The 18,597-nt window shown below is 41.3% G+C and overlaps 1 protein-coding gene across 1 annotated transcript; it reads left to right on the top strand.

The window, feature by feature from the left end:
- Positions 1-1,391: 1,391 nt before the first annotated feature.
- On the top strand, positions 1,392-17,034 carry LOC110067204 (uncharacterized). The gene is made up of 19 exons (XM_089275574.1): positions 1,392-1,611; positions 2,886-2,948; positions 3,185-3,403; positions 4,824-4,935; positions 5,406-5,590; positions 6,172-6,419; positions 6,855-7,242; positions 7,556-7,674; positions 8,352-8,496; positions 8,859-9,215; positions 11,712-11,917; positions 12,352-12,553; positions 12,933-12,980; positions 13,170-13,859; positions 13,960-13,977; positions 14,065-14,394; positions 15,224-15,399; positions 15,648-16,227; positions 16,856-17,034. Exons 1-19 carry the CDS (start codon positions 1,527-1,529, stop codon positions 17,032-17,034), a joined length of 4,350 nt encoding a protein of 1,449 aa, XP_089131700.1. The 5' UTR covers positions 1,392-1,526.
- The last annotated feature ends 1,563 nt before the right edge of the window (positions 17,035-18,597 follow it).

The following is an 18,597-nucleotide window of genomic DNA, read 5'->3' as shown; positions in this document are numbered from 1 at the left end:
GGTTATTTACAAGCATGAGGAGAAGTTGAACTAGGGTCTACAGAGAAACAACTCTAGCTTAGTGGTCAGAACGGGACTTGAATCCGCGTCTCCGGATTTCAAGTCCGGCGCCCTAAACACTCTGCCACCCTGCCTCCCGGCCCGTGAGTGTGAAATTGTCTGAACGATGCATATCGGCTAGAATGATGTTGAATGGAGTCCGAAACCGGGATTATTTTGTAAGTTCTGAGGTCTACATATTCTGAAACGGAATCTTTCTCTTCAGCTGCTTCTTTTCCTAGTTATTTCTATAGTGCGCTAGAAGAACGCCAAACGTAGAAAAGTTAGTATGGGCCGACGATGCATAATTAATTCGTGTCCACGCACACTTAAGATGACTAAAGAAAAAAAAAAAAACTGCTCACAAAATTCATAAGTGAGCCGGTTCGTATGGAGTACAGCGGAGTAAAATTCACTGCAAGATAATGTAAATGATTTAACGGTTTAACAAACTAGTTTCGAAAGTTAGTTTGAAGCGTGCGATACGGAAAAGGGAATAGGGAGCAGGCTTGCTTTATGGTACTTCCAGGTTTCAAATCCATTCTCCAAAAGAATAACTAAGGTATCGTTTTCGATAACATATAGATTTAGCCAAGCTTAAAAGCGGAGCTCCTGATTACAATAACTAACCATAAAGGGAAGGAGGATTTGTTTTCCTGGCATCAGAAACTCAAAAAATGTCATAGATCAAGATCTATGACCAATGACAATTAACAGCAGCATCACACGCAGGGGAAAACCTTATCAGATCCTAAGCTTCCCAGCACGGGAAATTTCCTGACTAAAACAGCTAAAGTTAAAAGAAGCAACCCAAGTTGCAAACAGATCGCAACTCAAAATAGAACTGTTAGAACTGTTTATTTGTACTCAGTAGAAGTGATTATGTTTACAATTGTGGTCGATTATTTCTTAGATAAGGAATAGGACTCCTGTATTTGAGAAACCATCATATACCGATTGAATTTGGGCAAAAAAACCACATTCAGTCAGTGTCATACAAGATCGGATTCTGAACTTAAAGGCTTGGTTCACTTCACTGTCTCCTTTACGAAGAGGGTGCACTTTTTTCTTAACGCACCAGCACCAGTTCGCGCCCTATACGCATTTTAAAACCTAAAGCCATAATTAATAACCCTTATAGTTTTTCCTCTTGAAAAAATTAAAAACTTGACGGATCTCAAAAATTCATTGAGCAGAGCAGTATTGACACAAAAAGCCAGTTTAAAACTCAAAACATCAAAAGGAACTTTTTTGTCGAGTAGAAGTCGACTCATTAAGTCGAAGATGTCGACATATTGGATTACATCATGATACGGTTGAAAAGCAACACCGTACCGCCTTTGACAGGTGGCTGGCAACACTAACCACATGTCAGAGCCAGACGCGACTGAGCAGAAATTTCCCAATGTTTTTGTGGCCGATTGATACATAGTTAATGTCAGCTATCCACCGCTAGGAAAGTGATTCTAATGTCATAAACATGCAGTATGAGAAGTATACACTGGTTCCTCCTCGTCATCATTTTTCTGTGCAAGTTTCGTGGGTTCTGTTCCACGGCAAAGAAACATAAAGGTAAGCCGCACTTTGGTTGATAAGTTTCCGTCATTACTGCTACCTGACTAAACGTCTTGACCTGCAAACGAGACTGCTGCCTGGACGTTACGCTTAACATTGACATCGGGAATAACGTTACATATCAATTCTGTTGTATCAGTTTCTTGGGAAATCAAAGCTCGCTTATTTCGGTTGTGATTAGTCAAATATCTCTCAGGTGGGATTACTGAGCGGAACGACAACCAGCGGGTATTTAAAATTGGCTGTTATAAAAGCATATCCATCGACCTACGGCTGTTGTGTCTGTTAATTCCTAGACTAAACCAAAACTTTCCCAATTATAATGAAAAGAAGGTTGGAGTAATTTACCTACTTAGAGGGCATTTTGAAACAAGTAGGTGCCTGTCATTTAGCTTTGTCAGTTATTCTAATAGAAAGCTGGTCTTTAACACCCCCAATGATTTAGTCACCATTTTACCAATTCTCGCTTTAGGAAGTCTGTAGGTGACGTAGCTGCGATAATATCGCGCCGGACAAGACAAGACATTCCAGTAGCACTGTTTACAGTTACAAAAGGTTAAGTTGCGAACATAAACAAACGAAGCACCAGGGTCGGTCTAACAATAGGGTGACCCAAATAGGTCAATAATACCACAAGAGCCTCGACGAGGGAATCTTCAGTGATAACCGACAGTTAGCTGGTTTGTAATCTATAGTTTTTGAGAATGGGCTCCCTAAACTCAAAGTAATAAATAATAAACCACGTATGTGGAAGCAGGGTGACCTTAAAATGGTTAGCGGGATGAACCCTGGATCGAGCGGTCTGGGTTCGAGCCGGCTAGGGTCATTGCGTTGAGTTCCTGGGTAAGGCACTTTACTCTCACAGTGCCACTCCCCATCCAAGTGTCTAGATGGGCAGCGGCGAATTTAATGCTCGGAGGTAACCCGGTGACGGACTAGCATCCTCTCCAGGGGTGGTAGAATTACTCTTAGTCGCTCTATGCTACATAATTTCCCTGAGACATTCAGAATGCACAATTTGGCCGGCCCAGAGTTTACTTTTCCTTAAAAAACACGTTTAGTTTTAAATTTCGCTATTACTTTGTACTAAGCCAATCAAGAAAAGAAAACAGCAAGAGCACAATAATGAGAATCTTTCTCTTTCCTTGGCGAGTTTAATTAAGACGATTTATTGGTATACATGTACAACGAGTTCACTAGGATTCAGCCATTGAATGAAGCCAATAAGAATAGGAAAATAATTATAAAACATTTGATTTCTATCGTCACAGGAAACAAGGCGAGCTATTTTCACGCCAACATCAGGGAGGACATCCCAAGAAAGAGAGTTATTGGTTTGTATGTTTTTGTTTTTAACAATGCATTATCCTAAAATCAATTATTTTCCCCTTACATTTACATAATAAAACAATATCGTTTTCATAGTGAGCTTTTGGTGAGGTTAGTTTTGAAGACCGCCTGCCGCTCTGGGATCAATATTGATTCTGTACAAAAAAAATTGTCCTCTGTTAAAAATAGGTTTACATATTGCACACAGCAAATCATGCAATTTCATTACTTTATCTAGTAGAAGACAAGAGGCAAAAAGGAGTAGTTCTTGAACGATGGGATGGAATCGACGGTTATTTGACCCGGAAACTTCTGGAAGATCCTCGTTTTCCCACAATGCCAACATATCGTTCTTACACAACAACATTCAGCGAGCCAGTCAACTGGGGAGACAATTATGGATCACGAATCAGAGGTTACTTCGTACCACAACAGAGTGGACCTCATGTTTTCTTTATAGGTGAGGAAAGAAAAGGAAAGTAGTTTAGACCATTTTTGGAAAGTGGCGCGTGTTGCGCCGAGGTCCTGCTTAGTTTTTAACTCAGATTGAGTATCCACAACGGGAAAACCTCGGGTGGGGGGGTACTTTGAGAATTTCTGGGTGGGGATGTGCCGCTGGGACCCTGGAACCCCTAGCCTATACCAGAGCTAGTTCAGCTGAATTTTGCTACCCTATACTAGAGTAAACTCCTCAAATCCCCCCATCTATCGACACTATTGAGGCTGATTTGCGTAAATTTAAGCTTGCCGGTTTGATTTTTTTTGTATATTTTTGAGTGGCAATTCCTGGTTTCCTTGGTCTAGATAAAATCTTCAACCAACTAGTCAGTTTTGTGAAAAATGATACCCTATTCTAGACCCAAACGCTCTGATTTATATACCCTATCCTAGAGTAAACTGCTTGAAAACCATACCCTTCACAGCGGCACATACCTATGTAGCCCATATATGGCAGTGCCCCCCCCCCCCGGGGGGGAAACCTTTTTGAAACGTTTGCAGTCTTCTGCAACCGTTCACACGACCAGTGCTTACCGTAACACAATTTGAGACTTAGATTGATCCAACTAGGAGGTATGACAATTTCCACCTCGAAAGTCGGCGAAAGATCAAGCTAAGTGCAGATAGCTGCTGTTACCGGTAAGCCGATTGTGGTTGGTACCCAGCCCGTGGGATCGTGTAATGGAGAGGTCCTCCAGGATCGAAGTTCCGATTTTGGCGTCAAAGTTGCCCTTCGAGACAAACATTGGCTTAATTCGTTTCTTTCCTGGCCAGTTCTGTTATGCCATTATACGAACTAGCTATAATCTTTATTAGTAGAATTCTACTAGTACACTAACGCAATGCTGTAATCTGATTGGCCGAGGTACTCGCACACTATCAGCCATATTGGAGTGCAGTGGCTGTCGGTCGTACACGAAATGACGACGTTCTTTCGTTTTCCTGACGATTTTGAGGAACGTTCAGATATAAATGAATAATTCAATTCCTGAGAAGACTAAAAGAAGGGCTTTAACGGTTTCTTGACTTCAAAAACTTGAAATTAGTGGAAAAAAACGGATGCAAGCGAATTTCCAATGGCAATTCATTCCGTGTGATTTTGTTTAAGTGTAAAGTTTAATAACACGTGGAAAAATAATTGGAAAGCATTATTTGCGTTAATTTCAGGCAGAATTCTATTAAAACACTTAGATTATACGCTCTCGATTCCTATGAGGTGATAGTTGATGAGCCCGGGAAACTACATAATTGAGTCAGAAATCAGTTATGGAAGCGTCTGGAATCAATTGGGATTTAGGAAACCGCAGCAATAGAGTCGTTTGTTGTTGTCATTGTCACGCTTCTTTTTTATGTTCATTCACTGGCTTCTGCGTTTATTTCAGAGAGCGACAACGAAGGCCAACTTTTCCTCAGTACAACAGACAACCCAGATCAGAAAATATTGATATGTCGAGTTGGCAAAGATCACGAGTCGCTTCCTTTGCAATTTACAAAGTAAGAACAATTTTTTTCGTGGGGTCGGGTAGCAGTTCTCGTAAGGTCTGGCATGAATGGCTTTATACCCTTTGAGAGGACAATAGAACAAACAACAGAAATAATGCTCCTAGCCCTAAAAAAATAACAGCTGCTATCAGGCACTGAAAAGATTACAAGCTTACGAGAACTGTTACACCTCTGTCACCGCACCTTCACTACACCTTTCAATAGCACACAAACCCTATAGTTCTGCTGGAGCACAGCTAACAGCTCGGTCATACCCTACAATCATTTACTTCATTTGTCGGTTCAGTTACCATTGACGGATAACAATTACAACACAAAATTTCTACTTTACGTTCGGATCTCATGGAAAGGGGCAGGAATCACATGTGGAGTATATTAAACATACATGTACTATAACGCATGATTATCATTACATTAAGCCTCGTTACATAAAGCTAAATTCGATTTTCTTTTTTCTTTAGGTATCCTGAGCAAGAATCTTACTCAATAAACCTAAAAAAGGACTCCTATTACTACATTGAAGCTCTTCATAAAGAACAATATGGCAACGACTCCTTAGCGGCAGCTGTAAAAACGCCTGATAATAAATTTTATGCGCCAATACCTTCTGATTTTTTGTGGACAATGGCACCTCCTAAACCTCAAGGTATGCTATGTAAATCAAAAGTTAAACAGACACACAGGTAGTCAGACAGACAGACAGACAGACAGACAGACAAAATGACAGGCAAACGACAGACAGAGGCTCTCTGACCGCTGTAACTATTTTAGACATAATACAAACTTTATATAATGAGAGTTACCCTATCACGACCCCTAATAAGCAACTGCTTTTGTTCATCACACAAATTGTCAGAGAAAGAACTTCATTTGGAATGATGATCAATTTTCCCAATTTTGGGGCTAATTATATTACGTAAGGCACCTCATGCCAACATACGATCTGTCACCCGAGCCAAAATTTGAGGGATGGAACCGTCCATTTTTGTCCTGTACATTGGTAGGCACTTATAGCCAATACTGAAGCGTTGCAGAGAAGTTGTCTATTTTGTGCACATGTATGACCAAATAAGAGAGGGCTTCGATGGCGCCTTTTTCGGATTAGCAAACTCACAATCACGGTACTCCGTTGATGGAGGATGAACACAAACCTTCAAAGATGTGGGCAGATGGAATTATTTTCAAGTCCATTTCTCGATCGTAATGATTAATTTTTCTTTCTGTCAGCAAACGAAACTGCTTCTTCGTTTTACCTTATGAAGATAGCAGCTAAAGCTGGAGCTAAGGCGGGTGCATCCCTAGGTATAAATGAAGCACAAAAGAGTGGTGCGAGGGCGGGTGCTATGGCAGGTGCTGCAGCGGGCCAGAAGGCTGGAGCTGAGGCTGGAGCTGAAGCAGCAGCTAGGGCAGCAACTGAAGTAGCCACAAAAACACTGAAAGAAGCCCTGGCAAAGCTAGGCACATTTAACAAACCGGTGGGTATTTATGTCCAGCATACAATTGAGTAACTACAATGAAATGAAGTGTCCCGATGCTGGCCTATATATGCTTCTTTCTACAGTTATCTCTTCTTTAATAGTATACGTTAGTATAAATTTATCGAAGTCTATTTTAAATCCGAGAATTTGATTGGTTCTATTATCGTTTTCCATGTGCTCATAGACAACCGCTGAACGTGTGATTTTCCACAGGTTTCGGTGCACATCGTGCGCAGCCATTTTGAATTTTCTGATGTAAAAAAACAAAACAGTTCTTTTCTACGCGTTACTTGCCTTTCTGTATGCAATGAGACTACGGTAGTTTTATACTAAAACGACTAGACTACGCAGGCTGCACCTCGTTGACTATCCGCTCGTAGAAACGTCACGCTCGTAGTCTAACTTTCAATTATAATCCGTTGGCTTTTTCAGACGTTTAACATATATGCAGGAAATGGAAGTGTTATACCAATGCAGCCAGGAGTCACGTCTCAAACTGGGGGACAAGTAGTTACATCTGGGACCAATGCAACGGGCACCAACTTGACGAGCACAAGTGGCGTGGAAGGAGGTCAAACTGGTCAAACTGGTCAAATAGGTCAAACGGGTCTGATAGGAGGACAGGCTTCCATTAATATATCAACTCAAGTTCAAGGTGGGGTGTACGGAGCACCGGGTGAAGCAGCTCATCCAGGGATTTACAACGGGGCATTTGTATACAACCGGGCAGTTCCCTACTACATTCCACCAACTCAGTACAATGCTCATATCGTAGCCAGACATAGGGAGTTTCTGGACTCGCGAGGACTCTCAAGAATTCGTAAGTAGACAGGCATATGTATTTATATATATATCTAGGAATACCTGAAGTCGTCTCCTATCGTGAGAGAGTAAATGGACTTTCGAGGTTAAAAAGGTGCTTTCAGATGTATCTCTTGTCTTTCTATTTCTTATACTGCCTAACCGCTCGCATCATGTTACCAAAAGAGCGACCATTGACCGCCAAACCCACGCTTAAATTTTATAACGCAAGCAATCACAGGATCCTTAAATAACTTGAGTGTTTAAAGGGGGGTGTTTTCAGTCGCTGTACAAACGTCTCACCATTTGAACAACTTTTCTTTCCTCGATAGTTGTTAATGGTGCACTGTACGTGGTGTACTCTTTTGATGTTCCTGCTAGTCAGAATCCTACGTATAATCTCTGTTGGCGAATCACCAATGGGAGACTAGAGCTGTCTCAGAATTGTCAGGTGCGTACATTGTAAGGCTGTGTCAACTGATTGAATCCAGCTAAGGATCGCGTGGAGAGTTAAGGTTTTTCGATTTTGAAGTCCTATTGATGAAATGTTTCATCATTAAAAAGTTGATTTACGTATTTTAAGATAGACGACGTTTTGATCCTCTCACTAAACCAGACAATTAGACAGGGAGACCAGTCTGTCTCGATGAGCTTAAGACCTGCTGCGCAAGTTGTCAATGACCATCAATGGCAATCAGTGAAAAACAGTTTGGACAGTTAACATTGATAGATTAGAAACTTCAATTCAATCGCTGGCCAGGTTTGGAATTGCAATGCTAAGGAATGCACAATATACTCCATACTTTATAGCAAAGATCTCCACTGGAATATTAAGCCTCTCAGAATAAATGATAAGAGTACATTATATCAGAATTGTGTAAAAGCTGAACATATAAAAAGCCAACCCGAGATTAAATTCAATACCAATAATTCAAATTTTTTTATAAGTGCAAATTTCTCGTCGTGGTCGGAGATTCGAAGTCAGCTATTCCCACCCACTTGAATACTTTGGATGTAGATCAAAGTGTGTCTGTAAGAAAACTTTCTTTTACGCATAACATCTGTAAATAATCGCAAGGGTTTTCTTTTCGGAGCTTACCTCTTCTTCTTTACCCAATTATTCCTTAGGCTTTTGCCATCAAGATTCCAGGGTTTCACAAAGGAACTGGCGAACAACAAACTATATCATTTGAATCGGTGTGTCATCCTGGTCACTATATTAGGCAAAAGAACTACAGATTTGTCTTGGGGATGAACGGAGACACAAAGTTTGGTATGTTTGTAATTATATCGTAATGACTCTCAGAAGTTTGCATATGGCTATATGTCGATATGTCTTTTTACAATAACTGCGCAAATTCTCGCTCGCTTATGGCTAATTTTCATTGTCAATAGGCAGACAGACGAGGACAATTGTTATTTTAAAACAAATTAAAGTCAGTTTTCCATACTTCTTTTCTGTTTTTGACAATGAATTTTGTCATCTGTGGATCCACTCGGCTATCTATCTATCTAATTATGTGATCGATGAATATCAGAATACCTCTGTCTTTAATCCCTCGCACTGACGACTATTTTTAACAACTTTTCTTCCACAAAGACGCTAAAAATATTCCACTCTTTTTGCATCGTTAGATTATGATGCAAGTGCAGCCTTTTTCCAGGTGTTTTCCTTGCCAGGAGCATTTCAGTTCAGCCTTATGAGAAAAGGATGGTACATCTGCAGAAGTATAAATAAAGACTATCACCGAACAGACATAGTCACAGACTTCAACATGGCATCCGATTCATGGTTAAAACGTTGTTCGTTCGCTTTAAGACCTCTGGCTGCAAACGAGAATCCGCTAATGAACTGTTTTGACACCGCGCCATCACTCAAGCCTCCAGGAATACCGTCAATTAGTTCCACAATCTCAACACAATCACATGCAAACAAAACAACACCGACCAAGCGTCCAACTACAGTGCCAACTACACCGCACAAAGAAGAAGGTGAAATGCATTTTCACTGTCATTCATTATGAAACGGGTCCGTAAAACCAGTCACAAGCACTTACCTTTAAGGCCCAGGTCAAACGTCAAACTTAACATGAGACTACTTACTTACTAACTACTGAAATCGCAACTTGAGTCGAACCAAACGGGTAAAGCTCAACCATTGACTCAAGCGTCAAACTTAATTCGAATTTAGATCGACCAACACGTCTGAAACAGACGGGTAGAACGTGTTGGTCGATCTAAATTCAGTCGGACGAACTGAGTTGAGTTAAACGTCGAACTTATCATGAACTTAATTTGCTCAATTTAGTTCGTCTTATGTGAAGTTTGACGTTTAACCTGGGCCTACGTTACTTGGAACAGATTTCCAAATCTTGGCATTCTTGTGAATCAATTTTAAATGCGCCAGGATATTCTTGAGTTCCTCAACCGAGGTTTTTGTAGGACGGATCTCGCCGCGCAGAAAAGACCGAGGGCCATGAGTTAATTCACAAACAATAAATGAAAAGCACATGTGGGTTACTGAACAAGTGTAAGGTCAAGATGGCTGAATACTGGTGTGTACGGACAAAGACGCAGTCGAGGTTCATAAACACGCAAAGAAAACCTAGGCCAATATCCAATCATCTTCACTGAAAAAGCTTAGTCAAGAAAGGACTTATTATGTTGCAGAAAGAGGAAACTCTACTTGCTGGATACAGCTGGCAGTCCCAGGCGGGCAAGGTTAAGCTCTTATTAACCGAGCAGGAGGTCTGTATGGGAGAATCTTGACCGAGGTCGTGAGTACAGATCGAACGCCGTGAGATCTATACACACGACCGAGGTCAAGAATCTCCCATACAGACCGACTAAGCTCGGTTAATAAGATGTTTATTATATGGCAAACAAGAACAATTTAATTCGTTTAATGTAACTGGTTTGTAGGGAACTGACATTTTGCTTGCGAACGGCGATGAGCTGAACTTAATTCTGCCGAAGTCTGCTCGTCCTCTTTACTTTTTTTTCTCATCAGGCTTTTTGGGACTTCCATAAATAAATATTGTTAGAAGAAAATAGTCAACACTTTTGCATTTTAGTTTGCAACTTTTTCATCGCGAAACATTACCGGTCTAGATACCGGTCTAGATAGGAAAATCTAAACCGCTTTCAATATCGATTTCAGCCAATCAAATTCGTGAATTCGGTAGTTCCCGGTCCTTGTGAGACACAGCCATATAATAAAGCTTCATATAAACCGCTCGGGCAATCCATCACAGCACAGGATATGGCTCATCTTGCTCGCGGAGCTTGCAATATAATAATGAATGAGTTGCCGGAAATCGGATACCCGTGTTTGCGCAAAGAACTCTGGGATCGTTAGGGGGCAAACATTGCAAGTCGCTAGAAGGAAATGTATGGCGAAAAGTTGTTTTGACGCCCAAAAACATGGTTTTGGGGTGAGATCTTTTTCGCCGTTGTTTTATCGCGAATGGATTTTGGCAATGTCGATACATGGAAAATGTAAATTTTTGTTTGAATAAGCGTTAAATAAGTGATAACATGTGCCGATAAACTCCCTTTTGCTTGCGTGAGGTTTATTGTGAAATACATTGAACAGAATATTGAAAATTTCAATACACGCCTGATCTCGAGAGGCTACCCGGAGAAAATGGTAGAAAAGACCCTCCGAGAGGTGAAATATAAAGACAGAAAAGAAGCTCTAAAACAGAAACCGAAAATTGCAGAAGGAACTACTACCCTTTGTGTCGGGCAATTTCACTCAACCGTCAATACCAAACTTTGGAAAGCATAATAACGCACAAATGGCACATTTATATACAAATACTCAGAGATATATTCAAGGAGCCACCCTTGATCTGTTATAGAAAAGGAAAATCACTGAAATACGTACTTGTAAAAGTAAAACAAAGGCTTTGAGCAACCCAGTAGCCACACAGCATGAGTCGCGCGGACTCATTTGTCATTAAATCAACCCCAGACAGTACAATGATCGCCACCGGGCTTATTTCCAGTATTATTTGTATGACTGAGCTTTCAAATAAGCCAAAAGTAGCCTGTACACAACTTAAAAGGCTTTACTGGGTTATTTTCGCTCGATTTATACGTAACTAATTTTGCAATATTTTCAGACCATTACGCGATGTAAATTTCACAATAAACCTCACGCAAGCAACGGAGTTTATCGGTAGATTTTGTCACATATTTCACGGTTATTCAAACAAAAACTTACATATTCCACATATAAACATTGCCCAAATCCATTCGCGATAAAAACGACGGCGAAAAAGCGTTGATCTCTCTCAAAAATCGTTTTCTTGAACCTCGAAACAACTTTTCGCCATACATTTCCTTCTAGCGACTAGCAATGTTTGCCCCCTGACGATCCCAGAGTTCTTCCCGCAAACACGCGTATCCGATTACTGGCAACTCATTCATTGTATTTACTGAAAATAACTCGAGTGACTCTATTCATGATCTGCTCACATTTAGGTCCCTGTCTCAACTTTACCTTTTGGAACAACGCTGGTGTGCCTTTCATTCTCTATTCCAGTCTCAAACCGGAAGGTTATTTGGTCACAGGACCAAAGTTGCATCTTCATTACGTCATTCGTGACGGTCAAGTTTTAGGTTTGCAGAGAATTGGTCATGAACATGAGAGAAGACGACGTGGAAACGACGTGGAGGTTCTATCTGAAGTAAGCTGGAAAGTTTCCCGTTGCGTTCTTTTCTGTAGGGTTTGGTTTTCGCTTTGGTAATTTTAACAGATGTGCGGAAAATGCTGATCCGGTTACCTATTGGGACTGGCTTTTGTGTCAACTATGCATGCTCCTCTCTTTCTATGAAATTAGGTCAAGCGAGTTCCATATAGCTTACCACTACCAACAAAATGCAACAAATACCTCTTATATGACCACGTTTTTAACATGGCTGATGAATAACGTGCTAGTTTACAACTAATCGGTTATTCTCAACACTAAATTCATTGAAGTGTAGAAAGCAGAGATTGCATAGATTGGATTTATCGGTAGGTGATCGATCTAGCCGGTCAAGAGAGGACTGGTTTATAGACGGAGCAAGAAGCATCGGCACTATATGTTAAATTACTGTACTGTTATTACTTGAATTACAGGTAATGGATGAATTGAGCGATACCCAGCGGATTTATCTGGACCAGCCCAAACTAGCAGCCAGACAGCTTGTTACATTCTGGGCCAAGGATCCAAATGGGAAGCGAGAAATTCTTCTGGACGGAAAGGAACTAGTGTACGCAATTCCTGGCCTTCACTGCTACCATTATATACAAGTGACAGTCACGTCCAGACCGAAATCTAGTATGTGAAAAATGTACACTAATGAACTATTGAAACAAATAATCTCTTTAAGAAAGCATCCAGTTTTTCAGAGCAGGAATTCTAACATTTAATATTGTTTTCTCAGTTGCATTCTCTCAATCCTTGTCCTTGCCTTTCTTGCCATTAATTTACTGAAAGAAACGTCTGGAACAAAAAACAACACCGTACCTGGATATATTACTACAACACAGTACTACACCAAAAAAAAGAAATCCATCTGCGAAATTGATACGGCGCTTACTTAAGGAGTGGTTCACTGAATCTTGTCAAAATGACCTATGGTTCGAATCTTGTAAAGTCAAAGCCCTAGTCAGATGCAGGGCTAAGATTGATCTCTATATCTCTGTTTCCATTTTAGGTCCTCCAACGACGAAACCGACAACACAGACAACAACACTGAAACCTTCACCACCACCACCAGCAACCCTACCACCAGCCCCACCACCAGCCCCACCGCCAGCCCCACCATCAGCCCCACCACCAGCCCCACCACCAGCCTCACCACCAGCCCCACCGCCAGCCCCACCTCCAGCCCCACCTCCAGCCCCACCTCCAGCCCCACCTCCAGCCCCACCTCCAGCCCCACCTCCAGCCCCACCTCCAGCCCCACCTCCAGCTCCGGTTTCGTTACCACTACCTCCTCCTCCTCCTCCTCCTCTTCCCACAAAAATAACACCTCATATACACATTCACATTCACCCTCATCCTCAACATTTTACGCCACCAACAAAATCGACTCACGCGCCACCTCCCCCACCACCGGCAACACCAGAACCGTCTCCTCCTTCAATAAAGCCAACAAAACCACCACCTCCTCCTTCCCCCCCTCCGCCAACCTCGCCATCACCCTCTATCATAACAACGAAGCTTCCCGTTACTTTTTCACCATGTACTCCTGGAGTTCCGGGGACAACTTTGTCGACCATTCGCCCATGTTCCCCAACAACACCTCGTACCACTAAACCACTAACTACCATTCTTCCACCATGCCCACCTTCTCCTGGCCCATTACCTCCTGGGCCTCCTACATGTAAGCCTAAACCTAGCCCTCCTGTTATTCCCCCATGTTTTCCAGGATCTCCACCACCGTGCACTCCTCATCCTGTCCCACCTCCCAGTCCCCCGCCTGTTCTTTCACCCCCATGCTCACCACCGGGTAGCCCACAAACGCCTGGAGCCCCACCTCCGTGCGTGTCACCCCCGTCACCTAAAAGTACGCCTCCACCGATTGTATCAGTTACTTTACCAACACTTCCTCCAATAACAACGCTTCCTACACTTACTGGTGAGCAGCATTTTGTCATCTTGAAAGATGTTAACTTGTTTAATCATTGAAAGGTACAAATAAAACATTTTAAATTCTAATAACTTTGCATTGATTTCAGGGTCAGTGACAATTCAAGGTAAGTTTGTTTCTTCACAAAGTCACATAAATTCAATTTAGACTTAAAATACAAAATTCAATGCTTCTCGTAAATCTCAACATACAGGTTGCATGCCAACCCATGGAGGGACCTCAAAAGGCGCTTGTTGCATTTTTCCGTTCATCTACCAAGGAAACCCGCAACACCGCTGTACAAGAGCCGAACGAGGCTATCGCTGGTGCGCAACAACTACTAATTATGACGCTGATAAGCAATGGGGATTCTGTTCCAGTTGCTTTTTGTGCTACGGCGGCAATTCAAATGGCAACTGCTGCCATTTTCCATTCATATATGGCGGTAAAATGTACACCACTTGTACAACTCAAGACGGTACCAGGCCCTGGTGTGCCACTACTTACAACTATGACGTGGACAAGCTGTGGGGTTATTGTGGAGGTGAGAAAAATGCATTTTTCTTCCATAATTTCCTAAAACGCTTTAATTTGCTTTGGGCAAATTAATGAAAAGTTTTGATTTCTTTTTACATACGAAACTCTCCATGTCCAATCAACTCTATTAACTGTCGCTCTGTGAAAGACAATTTCAAAGAAAGGTTATTATGACATAGCTAGCAAAGCGGCGCTAGCTTTCAAACACAGCACACGTAAGCGCAAGTAAGGTAAGGTAAGGTAAAATCTTTATTTAGACACGGTATTTCCTTCAGGACTTAACAATATCAAATTAAATTAATCTGACCACCTAACTAATAAATCACTAATAACTACTGCCACGAGAGAAATAAAAAAACCTGCTTTACAAGTAAGCCGTGTATAAAAGCAAAATAAAACTATTCCACAGTACAGCTCCGCTGTAGGACAGACTTCTTTTACAATAATTAGTGCGGGGCTGTGGAATGGCAAGCGAACAGTCACTAACTCTTAGGTTATAGGTTAAGGTATCGGAACGGAAGACAAATTGCGCACTAAGAACTAAGTCATAATCCATGGCGAACGCTCATGACGTGGGAAAAGTTAACGTCGCTTCGTCAGAGAAATTTTACGTCCAATACAAAAGTAAAAATCAATTGCTTCATGCTTTTAGTGTGTATTATCGAGTTAAGATGCACTTGAGAAGTTTAGAGAGGACTGAAAAAGCTGGAGTACACTTCTGTTTCTTTGATGCTCTCCAAAATTTTCATGTGCATCAGAGCTCGATGATGCACGCTAAAGCATGAATCAAATGTTAACTATCCTTGCATTTTTCATTTCCTTTTATCGGTTAAAAGGTGATGCTCCTGGCTCGGTGCCTCAACCCAACATTGCCTTTGCACCATGTCACTCTGACTGCGACGGTAAGTGTGTCGACACGTGTCCTGACTACTGCTGTGTTAAAGGCGCAATGAGCAAAACAAGTGGGCAAAGCCAACCTGCCCAAGTACCTCAGCTTCCTCGGGTACCTCAGGTAATAATTGCAATTTTACTCAAACCGTTAAATATTTCATTCTCTGACATAATGAAGCAGAACTCAAACTGCTTTTATGATTATGTTTCTACCTAACAAAAATTAGAAGTGGGTTTCAGATCCAGATCCACACACATTTCAGTTCTGTTTTTGTTAGCACCTAGAGTTGACTGGACGTTCAAAGTTTTAATAACCTCCTCTCGATCGTCTGCTTTAAAGCACCAATCCTTTCTCTTCATTTGCAACAGGTTCAGCAACCATCTGAATTGCAGCAGACCTCTCCGTCATGTCCAGCTCTCTGTTCCAAGGTCTGCCACCCAGACTGCCCTGTCCGCTGTTGTAATGCTTCCCCTCCCTCGCTCTACGTCCCCAGTCCGCCTCCTGTTCCAACTTACTGCCCACAGGTCTGCTACAGCATGTGTGTTAGTTCCTGTCCAGCGGACTGTTGTACAAGTACACAGCGAGGAGTTAACCGTGGCACACTGTCATACTCTGTTAGCCTACCGTGTCCGACTAACTGCTATCATAGTTGCAGTGTTAACTGCCCTCTTCAATGCTGCAAGGAAGCGATGAAAAGATACAGACCTATGGCACAAGCTGTGATGAAGACTTTAATTGCTGGCAATTACTTGAGGATGCCTGGGCCGCGCACGGTTCCTGTTATAGATTCACATCCACCTTCATTACCGAACATTATGATCCGCTCTAACTTACCATGTCCAGATAACTGTAAAAAAGTGTGCTCATTGACGTGTTCCAAAGAATGCTGTAGAAGACACAGCGGAATGGGAAGCATTAAACAACCAATCCAGAATACTGCTCGGCAAGGTGGTCAACATTTCAAATTTGAACATAATACGTTAGGCAAAGGTTCCATCATCTGTAAATTTAGTATGTGTCGAATTTTTTTTACCACAATTGCTACTAATCTCGAAATCTGATTGCCTAATTTGCCGTTGTCAATAAGAATCCAGACAACGCTGCTGGCGTCAATGTGTCACGCATACCTATTTCAGCTGGCGCTCTGAAAAATAAAAACATTGTCTTTGACGTTGATACTGTGGTAAAAAAACAAATCTAAATGTGGTTTTAACGTGGTCTGTACTTTAATCGACAACGATACGCGTTATCACAGTGGGTCCACAGCGTTTTGACCACTGTGATGACGCGTATCGTTGTCGATAAGAGTACAGACCACGCTAAACCACGTTCGAGTTGTTAATACACCGGTAAATAAACATCGTGCTGGGTGAACCCTATTCTAAGTCATGTGGCATGCTAGATGTAAAGCAAAGTACACTATCATCGCAAGGTTGTTTGTATTGAAACTAATCATTTCCTTCGCTAGGATAAGTTGTAACAACAGCTAATTCGTCTACAAGCAGTTAATTAAACCCATTCTCACTGATACCAACTTTAAACTTTAATTTCAACAAAGTTTTATTTTGTCTTCCAGATTGTAAAACTGGCGTCACTACAGTGGGTGGAAACGCTCAGGGTACCTGTTGTAAGTTTCCCTTTATTTATAAGGGAGCGGTTTACTGGAGATGCACAGCTCAAAACGAAGTCAGGAGATGGTGTTCGGTCACTAAAGTGTTTGAACTGGACAGAAGATGGGGCTACTGTCCCTGGTAAGTAATATATAACTATGAAACACTTCAATAACAATAGCTCCAAATTGTAGGGAAAAAACTAGATAAAGCTTAACTCTTATTGAATCCTTTAGACCGCTATCACAGTGTAACAAACTCTGCGGAAAATAAATGTGTCTACAGTCACTGTGAATCCGGAGAACACGCGATTTAGTTTACATCTCCCTTCACGACCAGATTCTTTGACAAAGGAATGCTTTTAGTGGTTTTGCAGTCCTCGGTTACAAACGTTTTCCTTTTATATTTAAGATTCATTAGTTTCAGATTGGCGACCAAACTGGAGTGTATTGTTATAATGTGTAAATTATAACCAAAAAGATTCCGTATGAAACGTTTCCAATTCGTACTAAAATCCCGAACTCCTTCTGTAATGTAGAGAGGTGAGGGTCCCAAACGATCGCCCAAGCACACATTTTTCCGTTGCGTTCATCTTCACGGCTTAGTAACTAACTCTAACTCTAACCATTAATTTTCTTTTTTTATATCCTTTAGAACGCTCTGATGTGAAAGTGCTCTTCTAATCCTTGGATTGTCGCGGCTTTTGGGTGCTAAAAATGCTGCATTACATAATTAAAAGATCGTGATTAGATGAAACAATTGCTTCCACTGAGGAACGGTAAACGAGGAACGCGCGTCTATCGATCAAGATGAAGAGACACACATATTCCCTACTAGGAACACTTTTTACGAAACAGTTCACTTTTTTATCTCAACAGATAACAACTAACGGTTTTCAGAACCAGTTGGATCTGTCATTCCAAAGTTGGACAAATCGTTAGCACAATGCAAAGTTTTTTTTCTCGAAGTTTTCATAATTTTGCAATTATTCATCAAATAACATATAATAAAACACTCTTTTTATAGCATCCTTTGTTTCCCTACCATGAGTTGCATTATAAACATTATCCTTATGATATTTTAGAACACCGCCATGTCTTAAAAATATTGCGACAATAATCTTAGCGTGAATTTTACAGCCGAGAAACATCACAGGAAAACACAGGACATCGAGATTCTTGAATTATCTCCACCTTTGGATTTCTAAGTCATCCTGGTTGCAATTTCTTTCGGATTGTTTTTTCGGGTCTCTTTCCTGATCAAGAAAGAAGTTCTAACAATCTTTTCCTTAGCTCATTTTCAGGCAACTTACCGTAAAAACGTTACTTTTCAATCTTTTGTAGGGATGTGCAGTTTCTTGTAAAGTTTGCTGTATGATTCAGCATACAGCAAACGACATTGACTGGGTCTTGGGTTTTGCCATACATGCCCTGCTGCTTCTCGCTGCATAAACGCGTTTTATTATCTTGCTATGTAGCACCTTCGCTTGAATGCAGTACCAAAGTCGCCAAACGAGAACGTTACTACATGATCCCAGTACCAGCTCAGCCCTCGACGTCAACATATACTTCAGAAACAAGGCGCTTATTGTTCTCTTCTGGTGTTGAAATTATATAAAACAGGAGTTCAGAAGCATTCACCACTATTAATTAAACAATTCTTTCAACACCTTTTGTAGGACCAATAAAATAACTCATTTTGCAACCTC

This window comes from Orbicella faveolata, unplaced genomic scaffold (genome assembly GCF_042242905.1).
Source record: "Orbicella faveolata isolate gen_17 unplaced genomic scaffold, um_ofav_v1 contig_36, whole genome shotgun sequence".
Taxonomy (NCBI): domain Eukaryota; kingdom Metazoa; phylum Cnidaria; class Anthozoa; order Scleractinia; family Merulinidae; genus Orbicella; species Orbicella faveolata.
Note: the sequence above shows the minus strand (reverse complement) of the source record. Positions and strands in the feature narration are given on the sequence as shown.